At 35.5% G+C, this 13770-nt stretch overlaps 1 protein-coding gene across 3 annotated transcripts in view; it reads left to right on the top strand.

The window, feature by feature from the left end:
• The window catches only part of clstn2a (calsyntenin 2a), a 188436-nt gene that overhangs the window by 168224 nt on the left and 6442 nt on the right, over window positions 1-13770 (top strand). For all 3 annotated transcript variants that reach the window (XM_028441969.1, XM_028441970.1, XM_028441971.1), the window contains exons 11-15: window positions 1461-1627; window positions 2183-2331; window positions 10255-10460; window positions 11236-11403; window positions 13229-13374. In XM_028441969.1, the coding sequence (XP_028297770.1) occupies window positions 1461-1627; window positions 2183-2331; window positions 10255-10460; window positions 11236-11403; window positions 13229-13374 (836 nt within the window). The remainder of the gene's footprint in view (window positions 1-1460; window positions 1628-2182; window positions 2332-10254; window positions 10461-11235; window positions 11404-13228; window positions 13375-13770) is intronic.

Here is a 13770-nt window from a genome sequence, read left to right as displayed (position 1 = left end):
CCTTCAAGTAAAAGGAAGCACTTTGATTGGCTCACCTTTGCAGTTGAGTCGTAGAATGTCAAGAATGACAAACATATGATTTAAATGTGTTGTAAAAGTCTGACGAGAAATGTTAAAGCTGCAGTATGTATGATTTTTGGCATCAAATATCCATAATAGGCTTTGAAAATATTGTAATTGAAAGTGTTGCGCATTCTCTTGGATCGGTATACAAACTGGAGAAATCAGCCAATCAGAGATCTCTTTATAAACAAAGTGATCCATGAGCTGTTTTGACCGTTATTATTGGCTGCTTGACAAAAGTTGGTGCGTGTTCCATTCACGGTAGTGAAGGTGCAGCAATGGTGAACGTTCCAGTAGGAAAAGGTAAAATGGTAAATGTACTTGATTTATATTTCTCTTTATTACAATATCAATGCATTCACACATTAATGGGACTGAGCTGCCATATAAGGCGCTGGTCGACCACTGGGAGCAACTTATGGTTCAGGGTCTTGCCCAAGGACACTTCTATCAGAAAACGGCCCGTCTGTCACCTGAGCCATGGTCGCCATCGAGTTACACTGCAAAGCACGTCAAAAAAATGAAGAACGACGTGGAGAAGTGACAGTCTAAAGCACGTGTCCAACTCAAGGCCTGGGGGCCAAATCTGACCCTTTACAGGATCCAATTCGGCCCACAGCAGAAAATAAATATGAATTATCGTGTACATTACCAAATAATCCAAATGTAGATTCAAATTTACCAACTCCACAATATTTTTTTCATTTTTAATACCAAATTGGGGAAATAACTAAATTTTTTTCCAAATCTCGCAATTTCTCACAAATAATTTCTCAAAATTCTTCTAAATTACACAAAAATTGGAAACAAAAGGAAGAATTTTTGAAGTACATTGAACTTATGTTAAAAACAATAATGGTACAGTTGTTCTGTTCCGTGAACCTGACCTTGGAACAGTAAATACAAAATGATACGAGAGTTTCTACAACATCAGAAAACTGTTCAATGACAAGGAAAATTATTGATATAAACAGATTTGTCACTAGTTGCTATTGAGGAAAAAAGTTGGTAAGAAGTCGTACATATTCTCGCTCACGATGATACCAGTGGGTTCAAAAGTTTTCATTACAGTTTTCCCAAATGTGTCAAAAAATACAATTCTTAAAATAATCTACAAATATTTGAAGTGCCTTTTGAGACTTTAGGTTGGTTCTTCTTCTGTTGTTTGTCCTAATGTAAATTTGAAGCATGTATGGTACTGCAGCATAAGCATGACCAATTATTTTACTAATAATTTTTGCATTATTGTATATCTTACATTGTGGTTGGAGTGAATATCAAGACGGTTTATTTCATCGTTTGGGTTTTTAGCTTCCAAATGAATTCTACTATTTCATCACTTCCCAGACTGGTCACACTGCATCTCCTAAACTATCTGTTCATTCTGTTTCCATCAGGAGGTGAGGTTTCAAACCCGCGGTTCACGCAGTATTTCCACGGCAGCCTATCAGGGCTGACGATCCGACCAGGACGCATTGAAACACAGAAGGTCATCTCGTGCTTACAGGCCTGCAAAGAAGGTCTTGATATCAACTCCCTGGAAAGCCTCGCTAAGGACATAAAGGTTGGTGCAATATTATTATCAATATTAATAATGTTAGCCTTTGGCTGCTAGCATACAATGCTTTAACTACTACATGCTATAATAACAGTTCATTTTTAAAGATTGATGTTGATTGATGTCTTTATTTCAAACATGTGAAATGATAAAAGAACAGTTTAAATTACAGTTTGAATTAAACCATTGATTTGATCAACATTTACATTTTTCAACTAACATGTGAAAAAGAGAGGAAGAAGTGTAAACTTATTTAATCCATTAAATCACTACCCATTTTGCTTTTTTAAGTACTAATACTAACTAACTAATACTACAATTAATTACATATATATATATAATGATCACATTCATTCCTTTACCTGTGAAAATCATTTCTTTTAACCTGTTTTTAAACTGAATTATGTTATGTTATGTATAGTTTTAGCTCCACTCCATTCTGTTCCATAGTTGAACTAAATAAATAGACGTTGTTCGAATGCTTAAAATCTTTAAATTTTACTTTAAATCAATCTTTTTGATTCCTGATCTTCCTTTGATTTAAACTGATTGTGTTTCCAGTTCCACTTTAACCCCGCCCAGTCTGTACTGGTGGTGGAAGGAGAAGACGTGGACAACATCAACACAGCAATGACTAAAGTCTCGTACATCAACTCACGCCAATTCCCCACATCTGGCCTCCGCAGGCTGCACATCACCACCTCTGTCCAGTGAGTGCACACGCACACACACGCACACACACGCACACACACGCACACACACGCACACACACTTCATTATGTAATAAAATTATGACAAACTATTAGAGGAAACATATTTTGCAAGTAACATTTTGTCTTGTTTTTTTATTACATTTCAGATTCAACATTTTTGTTACATTACTGACCAGCTATTATATTTTGGGTTTTATTCCTTTTTTTTTTACACTGCAGGTTGTTGGAAATAGAAAACACACAAAACCTTTTTATGTTTTAACTTGTTTAAGATGATGAAGGTGATAAAAGCTGTGTTTATGGGGTTTTTTGTAAAAAGTAGAATTTTCTTTATTTAAAACCACATCATTTACTTCTTTTTTTAATCCAAAAAATGTTCTCATGAATACATGATTTACCCAAACACCAGAAATAAATGTCCCTTTGGCCGTGTTTTTGTGTACAGTTTAAAACATTTGGTAAATGAATTTTAATAGTTGTATTTTTCTAGTTAAAAACCTGCAAATCTACATTTATTCTACAAAATGTTACAATTAGCCTATATATATATATATATATATATATATATATATATATATATAAAAGACAGTTTTTGGTTGTTCTAAAATGTCACACATTGGGGCCTAATTTGACTTTTACAAGTGATGTAAAAATCAGTTTTTTCTACATCAATCCATTATCAGTAAATTTTTTATTTTTTATTTTATTTATTTTATTTATTCAGTTCATTTCCGACATGGTTGCATTCACAGAAATTCATTTGACATTCAGAGCAGAATCACATCATTGTGTTTTTTTTTTTTTTTTTGTCCTTTTTTTTGTCCTTTTTCATGCCGGAAAGGGCGACGGAAAAAAGCATTATGCTTATCCAGATCCGTCCCCTAATTTGAACACAGATAATTTTACATCCAACCTCGTTTAAATACTTTGATACTTTTACATCTGCTGCACACGTTCAGACAATCAGACACGGATATGAAGGAATGCTTTGATGTGTTAAATACCTGTGTAATGTAGTGTTTTATGTAATTCACTGTGTGAATACAAACGTGCAGATGAGCTTTTTAAACTTCTCGTGACAAACATCTTAAAGGCTGCCAGTGATTATTTTGATGTGTGAAGCACAGATGAAACGTGATGTATGCATTATTTATGGTTATGGACGGTCAGCATAGGTCCAGTAGAATGTGAGTTATATGTTAATATATGTGAAGTCTGTCTTCGTTTCAGAGAAAGTTAAAAATACAGTCAAAATAAAAAGCAGCTTTTAATCAAGGCTTCTCGTAAATGCAACGACTGATTAGATTATTCTTCTGAGACTTGGTTGAAGTGGCTTTGTTTGCTAACGTTAGCATTGAACAATTATTGCTCTGCTTGCTTCACGCTAAAGCTTTTTTAATCATCTGTTCAGTCTGAAAAACTGAAACATATTGATATGACACAATTATCCAATAGAAACACTGACATTTGCTTAAAAAGCTGTTTTTAATGTGTTTGGAGTTTCTAATACAGTTGTGTGTGAAAGTCAGGGCACCCCTTTAAAAACAGCATATTTTATATATTTAAAAAGTTATATTCATATTTACTGTCTCTCTGGTATATGTGAAAAAAAGACAATATTGTCAGGAAACATTAATGCATAGTTACATTTTATTTTATAAATTGAACAAAATTACAAAAATGAAAAACATAATTTTGGCATGTGCAAAAGTCGGGGCACCCTACAGCATCAGTACCTTCAGTACTTAGTAACACCCCCTCTGGCAGATATCACAGCTTGTAAACGCTTCTTATAGCCAACAACAAGTCTCTGGATTCTATTATTTGGGATTTTTCCCCATTCTTCCTTGCAAAAGGCTTCCAGTTCTGCAATATTCCTAGGACGTCTTGCATGCACAGCTCTTTTAAGATCTACCCACAGATTTTCGATAATGTTTAAGTCTGGAGACTGTGAAGGCCATTCCAAAACCTTCAGCTTGCGTTTCTTGAAGTAGTCCATGGTGGATTTGGAGGTATGTTTAGGATCATTATCCTGTTGTAGAAGCCATCCTCTTTTCAGCTTTAGCTTTTTTACAGATGCTGTGATATTTGCCTCCAGAATTTGCTGGTATTTAATTGAATCCATTCTTCCCTCCACCCGAGCAATGTTTCCTGTCCCACTGGCTGCAACACAACCCCAAAGCATGATGGATCCACCCCCATATTTAACAGTTGGCAAGGTGTTCTTTTCATGAAATGCTGCTCCTTTTTTTCTCCAAACATACCTTTGCTTATTGTGGCCAAAGAGTTCTATTTTAACTTCATCAGTCCACAGCACTTGTTTCCAAAAGTCATCAGGCTTCTGTAGATGTTCTGTTGCATATTTTTGACGTTGTATTTTATGATGAGGTCATAGATAAGGTTTTTTTCTACAGACTCTTCCATGAAGGTCTTGTTTGTGCAAGTATCGGCGCACAGTGGAAGGGTGCACCACCACTCCTGAGTCTGCTAAATCTTCCTGGAGGTCTTTTGAAGTCAAATGTGGGTTTTGGTTTACCTTTCTGACCAGACTACGAGCTGTTCTCTCCGAGAGTTTCCTTGGTCTTCCAGATCTCTTCTTGACCTCCACAGTTCCCCTCACCTGCCATCTCTTAATTATGCCTCGCACTGTGGAAACTGCAAGCTGAAAACGCTTTGCTATCTTCTTGTAGCCCTCCCCGGCATTGTGGGCATCAATTACTTTCATTTTTTCTGTCTTACACAGCTTCTTAGAGGAACCCATGGTTGCTGAGTGTTTGTACAAGGTTTGTGGAGTCGCCGTATTTAAGAAACCCTGAAATTGGCACCAGCTGGCACTCCCTAATGACAATTGTTGACACATGCTTCAGGACCAATGAGCTGGTAAAGGTCTGAGCTTGTAAAAAGAATCTGACACTTTGAAACTCTCAGGGTGCCCCGACTTTTGCACATGCCAAAATTATGTTTTTCATTTTTGTAATTTTGTTCAATTTATAAAATAAAATGTAACTATGCATTAATGTTTCCTGACAATATTGTCTTTTTTCACATATACCAGAGAGACAGTAAATATGAATATAACTTTTTAAATATATAAAATATGCTGTTTTTAAAGGGGTACCCTGACTTTCGCACACAACTGTATAATAATATAATATAACTGACTTACAGTATGTCGTGATCATTTACATTTGTCTTTATTAGAGAAACTGATGAAGATATAATAAATATAAGATAATTAATAATAAATTAACTTAAATCCTTTGCCTGGTTTTTCTGCAACATTCATTTTCAGCTCAACAATAGATTCTTCTATAAACAGCATTACTTCCTGTTGTCATATACTGTACTCTTCTAATGCTTTTTTAATATTTTATAGTAAAGAATGGACTACAGCACAGAGAGTTAAAGTATTTAGATTTACTATTGGTCAGCTGATGTAACAGGCAGCAGGAAAATGACAGAATAACAGCCTTTAAGTGTTTATATTTACCTGTCCCAGAATGTCATTCATTGTAGTGTTTCTAATAACTTTAATAATATGATTTATGCAGCAATTCTAAAGGATACAGGAGAAGAAAATAATCATTATTAACTGAATTATTCTACACCACAATAAACACGTTCTCTCACACACAATTAATCTAGTGATATTTGTTGTACACGTGGTCAAAGCAATAATAGTGGTAGTAGTAGGAGTGTCCACACAACAATACCAATAATTCATACTTGCATAATAGTTGATAATGTTTTCTGATACGATATCAGCATGAATTACACATACTTTTATCACTTGTTTTGTAGTGAGGGGTGTTATTAAATATTACTCAGAACAATAGCTTTTTCTGCAATATCTGCCAAATCATCTTCAAAATCAAACAACTCTTTACTTTTGTAACTGTAAGGTTGATTATCAGAGCTACACAGATGACACACAACTATATCTATCACTGAACCCAGATGACTATGGTCCCATTGAGGTGTTGTGTGACTGTTTAGAAAAAGTAAACTGATGGATGAGTGAAAACTTCCTTCAACTAAACCATGACAAGATGGAGGTGATTGTCTTTGGTAACAATGAAAAGAGGACTGCTGTCAGCAAGTATCTGAGTCTGGATCTTTAGAAGATAAAGACCAAGTCAAAAACCTTGGTGTTCTGATTGACTCAGATCTGACATTCAGCATCAGATCAAATCTATCACAAAAACATCTTCTACCACCTAAAGAACATCTCCAGAGTGAAAGGTTTAATGACTCAGAAAGATCAGGAGAAACTGGTCCATGCTTTTATCTCCAGCAGACTGGACTATTGTAATGGTCTTCATCAAACATCTACAGCTGGTTCAGAACGCTGCAGCTCGGGTCTTAACCAGAACAAAGAGGTCAGAGCACATTACTCCAATTTTAAAGTCTTTACACTGGCTCCCAGTCAGCCTCAGAGGAGACTGTAAAGTTCTGCTGCTGGTTATAAATGTGTGAATGGGTTTGGTCCAGAATACATCAGTGAGATGTTAGTCAGGTATGAACCCAGCAGGTCTCTGAGATCTATGGACACAGGTCAGATAGTGGAGCCCAGAGCTCACAGTAACCATGGTGATGCTGCTTTTAGTTGTTATGCTGCAAAGAAGTGGAACAAACTGCAGCAGAGCTGAAGTCATCATCCAATGTGAACATTTTTAAATCAAAGTTAAAGGAACTTTTTTCTCTACTGTGTATGATTGAGAGAGAGATTTTTTGTCATGTTGTTGATGTAATGATGATTTTACTGATGATTTTAATTGATTTTACTGATGATTTTAAATGTTCTTATTGATTTAAATGTTCTTATTGATTTTAAACAATTGAATGTTTTATCATGTAAAGCACATTGAGTTGCCTTGAGTATGAAATGCGCTATATAAATAAATTTGCCTTGCCTTGCCTTTTGAATTTGTTTATCTGCTCATCAAATACAATGTAAATCCATTCAGAACTTTATGAGATAACCTGCTATTAAACATCTACATTAACAGACAATCCTCTGTGAAAACACAGGATAACAGGAATAAACAGATGATCAACCAACCATTTATCTATCCACACACACACACGCACACACACAGTTAAATAACAGAACCTCTCCTTCCTTCCACAGTCATAGAACAACCAACACTTAGAAGCTCTAGTTGTTAAAATACAAACATGCAGTCGTCCCATGTATGGATGAGGAAACGGGGCACATTACTTCTGCCTTTTTTATAGTTTATTGATACCACTAATGGTCACATGATGTGGGTAATTTAGATATGAATTATTCCTGGGGGAAAATAAGTGTTATTTGATTGAATTTAAAATAGGTAATTAAAAAACCTATAAATTAATGATGGGGATGACAATGTGTGGAATGGTTTATTTAGAAGAAACTATAGATCATGAGATTGATGAGGCCCAGTAGGAGGGGCTTTAACTTTAAATACAGGCTGCTATGGTTACAGAGCAGGTAACACCAGGTGATGACAGAGTTGGTCTGATGAGTCACAGAGACTCTATTCACCTTGTGTTTGTTTCATTGTAACTATTGTAAATAGTATTTTCTCATCATTGTTTTTTTCCTGTGCTACACCTTTGGAGGCCGACTGTAAATAAATTCAACATCACTCAAATCTTCTGACTACGCCTGTGTTTTGCCCACTCTGGAGTGTTTGTGGGAGGAGCCCACGACACCATCTATCTATACATGCATGGTTGTGATGACTTTCTACATTTCTAATTCAGAATTAGAAGAAAGCACCAAGAACAAAACCTAAACCATGACAGTTAAAGAGCATTCTGTTGTTCATTTTAGTTTTCTTTAAATACAAAAACAAGGTGTTTTCAACTCTTTCTAAGAAAAACATTTGCAAACCTAAATAAAAACCTTTGTATGTACAGTAAATATTGGCCACAGTAAACAAGATGGTTATTTGTCAAGAACAGTTCAAAGTGCTTCTTCTTATTATTACATTAATGAAGTTGAAGAAAAGCAGATCAGTTCTCGTCTTCTCTGGTCTTGATGGAAAATCCAGAGTCTGGTTAGTCCGAGACCAACAACTTTAAAATGTGTCTCTAGAGTCTAGACCAAGATAAGAACGAGACTTTAGGGAGTCGAGACAGAGTCAAGACCAAAACCATGACAAGGTTGAACAATTATACAATATACTATATTATATTAGAGACTTTAGATGCCTGATATCATCTGGTTTTCTGCTGATATTGAACCGATATCTGATTACAATAGTGGATTGGGACAGCATACATAATTAGCACCATGTTTAATTGGAACAGACAGTTCTGTGAATGTCTCTGCTGAGTTGTAGTTGTGTTGATGTGACAATGATAAAGGAAGTACACACATAATGTGTGTGGGTTACAGTAAACCTCACTGGTAGATCCTGTAAAATCCTATGTTTTGATGGAGGCTTTAAGAACATTATGGGAGTGAGTCTCCTTATCAGTTTCAACAGCTTTTTCTCATCTAGTTCTGGCATCGTTACAAACGTCAGAAGGTTTGATCAATGAACAGCTCAGAAATAACCCAAACATCCTGAAAGCACATTTTCTCCATTCGCTCATTAGTAGATGGAAGAAATCATCGATGCATTGCGCTTCATCCACTTCTCTTTGTTCTTTTCTCACGGGACAATTTCAGAATAACTTTTCTATTTTCAGCAATTATTGTCAAGCATCATTGTTTAGTTAGTCAGGTGACAGTTGAAGATCTTCTGTCTTCCTTATTAACTTATGAGTTAAAAGAATAATTAAGGTACATTTTTCAAAACGCATGCTTATATTATTGGCTGAGCAATGTTGTACTGTTTAAAGCTTTCGTAATAGTCTGGTTTCCAAACTATGGTTTTCATGTGAACCTTGTAAAAAGCAGGTTATGACTGGTTCCATAGAATCAGAATCTGGATGATGCTAAACTGGAATCAGTGACAATTCTTTAAATAAATTCAAGATGGCCGCCGAAAATACCCAAACCTATAATAGGTCCTAATTTGGTCAATTCTAAACTGACTTTGTCACAACAAATCAAATATATGGTTCTTGAGGTCAAGGAATTGATTTATGACAATAAAAAAATTGTAGGAATTATAAACGACACGATTGTTTTACTTCCTGTTTGGAAATTGTGTTCTTATGGTATGTTCATAAATAATAAAAACATGTTGCCATGTAAATTTTTTAGTCAATAAAGGCATCTTTGTAGTGTTTTAAAACATGTACTGATTTTTTTCTCATGTGTACCAAAGTGTTGACTGGACATAATTCAATAAAATCATTATCTACAATCTCACAAATAAATTCCTTTACCTCAGAAACCCTATATTTGATATTCTACACAACAAAATTGGTTCAAATCACTAAATTATTTGGGTATTATTGGTGGCCATGTTTTACAACACTACAAAGTTCACTTTATTGAGTAAATGCCATTTAAACGTTTTTAATTTTTAGGAACATAACAATAACACAAACTCCAACCAGGGAGTCAACAATCTCCTCATATATAATTTTCATTGTCATAAATTAATTCCTTGACCTCTAGAACCCTATATTTGATATATTGCATGACAAAATCGATTTAGAATTGACCAAATTAGAACCAAATATAGATTGAGGTATTTTCGGCAGCCATCTTAAACTCTCAAAACTCTGAATGATGCAGCTTGGCTTCATCCAGATTCTGATTCTATGGAACTTCCTCTACCAGAACTGGTCAACACCTGCTTGGGGGGATTTTTGCAAGGTTCATATCGTGGCTGCAGGACTTTATGTACGACATTTTCCTCATTTATTTATAAAAACTAAAACTATGATGTGAAACACTGACACCAAAATGTTCAGCAGTTATGCTCATCTTTCTGGTGTGTGTGTGTGTGTGCGTGTGTGTGTGTGTGTCAGGTGTTTTGGAGAGGACACGTGTCTCACGATCCCAGACATCAAAGCGATGGTTATGGTCCTGCAGCCCAGTGAGCCACGGATCACTATCGCAGGTTCTAATCGACTCGTCAGGCCTGGCAGTGAGCTGCAGGGCGCGATGGGCGTGGCTCCGTTCAAAGAGCTTTTCATCACCAGCACAGTGATGAAGGGGGACGGCGTCAGTGGACGTGAGTGGCAACAACTCAACGTACTGTGTTAAATAACGATCAACCACATACAATTGGTTTCCATTTACTTTAATATTATTATTATGTAGACTTTTGGCGTTTACCAACCAGGGTACACCACCATACAGAATCATCAATACAATGACATTGGCATTTTCATAAATTTAACGGTTATTGACAAATTGGAGAAAATAAATAAGAAAATTACCAAATTAAAACTTATGGAAAAGTGACATCATACTGATTCTGAGGGGTATACCGAGTCCAATGGGTTATACTGACTCCAAGGGTTATACTGACTCCAAGGATTATACTGACTCCGAGGGGTTATACTGAGTGCTATTGATAATTACTAACTTGTTGTTTTGAATAAAAAGTTGCATGTTATGATTCATTATTTGTTAACGAGTTATGGTAAATGTAGAAAAAACATTAAGCATCTTACTAAGATGTAGAAGAATTTGAAGATGTAAGATACTGTTTTGTAGATATTTGTCAATGAACTTTGTTTTAAACTGTTTTAAGTAGTTATTTAGATGATTAAAATAAATCAAATACTTAAGGCTTGTCCTGACACTGAGGGGTTATAGTGATTCCCAGGGTTTCAGCTTATCCTCATTTGCGTTTTATTGGGGAAATGCAGTTTGTTTAGTTGATAAAAAATAAAAATGATATATTTATTATATGATATATTTCACCTCATTGTCGCTACAATTGTTGTTTTATTTGATTTTTTCTCGTGTCACACCTGTACGTGCATGTTTTCCGTGCACAGCCCATAGACCAGGTGTGATGGAGCTAATGCACAACCTGGACTACTGTGATGTGCTCGTGATCGGGGATGAACTGGACCTGGACAGAGAGAGTCTGGAGATTCGTCACAGCGCTCTTCTAGGAAAACACCTGGATGCCACCAACTCCACCTCAGGAATATCAATATATGGTAGTTTTTACTATTGATTCACTACTACCAGTTTTATTCACTACTACCAGTTTGATTCACTACCACCAGTTTGATTCACTACCACCAGTTTGATTCACTACTACCAGTTTGGTTTGATTCACTACCACCAGTTTGATTTGATTCACTACCACCAGTTTGATTCACTACCACCAGTTTGGTTTGATTCACTACCACCAGTTTGATTCACTACCACCAGTTTGATTCACTACCACCAGTTTGGTTTGATTCACTACCACCAGTTTGGTTTGATTCACTACCACCAGTTTGATTCACTACCACCAGTTTGATTCACTACCACCAGTTTGATTCACTACCACCAGTTTGATTCACTACCACCAGTTTGGTTTGATTCACTACCACCAGTTTGATTCACTACCACCAGTTTGGTTTGATTCACTACCACCAGTTTGATTCACACCAGTTTGATCCACCAGTTTCCACCAGTTTGATTCACTACCACCAGTTGGTTTGATTCACTACCACCAGTTTGATTCACTACCACCAGTTTGATTCACTACCACCAGTTTGGTTTGATTCACTACCACCAGTTTGATTCACTACCACCAGTTTGGTTTGATTCACTACCACCAGTTTGATTCACTACCACCAGTTTGGTTTGATTCACTACCACCAGTTTGATTCACTACCACCAGTTTGATTTGATTCACTACCACCAGTTTGATTCACTACCACCAGTTTGATTCACTACCACCAGTTTGATTCACTACCACCAGTTTGATTCACTACCACCAGTTTGATTCACTACCACCAGTTTGATTCACTACCACCAGTTTGATTCACTACCACCAGTTTGATTCACTACCACCAGTTTGATTCACTACCACCAGTTTGATTCACTACCACCAGTTTGATTTTAATTTGAGGGAAAGATCATTTAGATTTTGCATCTACTTAAAAAGTTTCAAGATGAAACATTTTATTTCTCTTAATTTACTGTACGCCATTGTTTCATTTTCAAATGACCACTTTTAAATATTTCATTGGGAATCATCATGTTCCCATTTTACTATTATCCATCAATGACTTTTACTAACACAAGCATGTTCTTACAATTTAACAATTACCGTATTTTTCGGACTATAAGGCGCACCAGTTTGTTATTATTATTATTATTATTATTATTAATAGTCAGAGATAAGTCAAACTTTATTCAACACATTAACAATAATTCTCAAAATTGTTTAACACATAAAATACAGAACAATAAACTCACTTTTTCAGTTCAGTATGTTGAAGCAGTAACATATCACTCTATGAGGCGTCTGACTACGGTAGCCCTGAAGTGCCAAGCAGTGCAGCTTCATAGTTTACCAAAGTTGTACTAAAACATGTTGACATATTAATTTCATACATAAGGCGCATTGTCGATTTCTGAGAAAATTAAAGGATTTTAAGTGTGCCTTATCGTCCGAAAAATACGGTATGTAAGATTTCAGAAAACTCCAAGTATATTTTTTTCAAATTAGATTGATTTATTTTTTTAGAAAAAAAACAAAATCTATTTTTAATGAAAAATAATCTGTGATACTGGGACACATTCGTCTCATATTTTCAGTGAAAATAAACCTTTAAGTTTATCAGTAGTTAATTTAATACAAAAAGGTATCAGTATTTAACTCTAACGCTCAGACTACATCCATCATCATTCATATTTGTCAGTTTAAAACCTGGTAAATCCTAATTTCAGATGAACTTAGTGGTGATGTGAGAACATTCCTAGGACCACCTCTATGTGGGCCACCTCTGGTGTACCAGGATGTTGAGTGTGTGTTGTGTGTTCCAGGTGTGGACTCCATGGCCCACTATGAACAGGCTCTGAAACAGGTACGTTACAGGAACTGGAAACCTGCAGCTTTAACTGAGAGAAGGTTCAGAATCACCTGCTCTGAACTCAACGGACGTTACACCAGCAATGAGTTCATTCTGGAGGTGAGTTTCCATCACACTTAGAAATGCACAGAATCTAAAGAGTGCGTAGGTGTTTTATATATATATATATATATATATATATATATATATATATATATAAAATGTTTAATTTGTATTTCCACAAATACACGTCCCACCTGGTCACATGACATGACCACTTCTCTGTAAACAGAAGAGGAGACACAGACATTATTCTTATACTTAAATATTACTGCTGCCAGGGTTGGGGTCAATTACATTTTTCAAATACAATTATGCCTCCATTTATTCATGTTCAATTATAACTCAATTATGATTACAGTGACCAGTTTTTTTTAAATTACAATTTAAATTTTTCCCCTGAAAGTCAATTACAAATACATTCTCAATTACTAAAGTTCAATTACAATTAATCAC

This window comes from Gouania willdenowi, unplaced genomic scaffold (genome assembly GCF_900634775.1).
Source record: "Gouania willdenowi unplaced genomic scaffold, fGouWil2.1 scaffold_354_arrow_ctg1, whole genome shotgun sequence".
Lineage (NCBI taxonomy): Eukaryota > Metazoa > Chordata > Actinopteri > Blenniiformes > Gobiesocidae > Gouania > Gouania willdenowi.
Note: the sequence above shows the minus strand (reverse complement) of the source record. Positions and strands in the feature narration are given on the sequence as shown.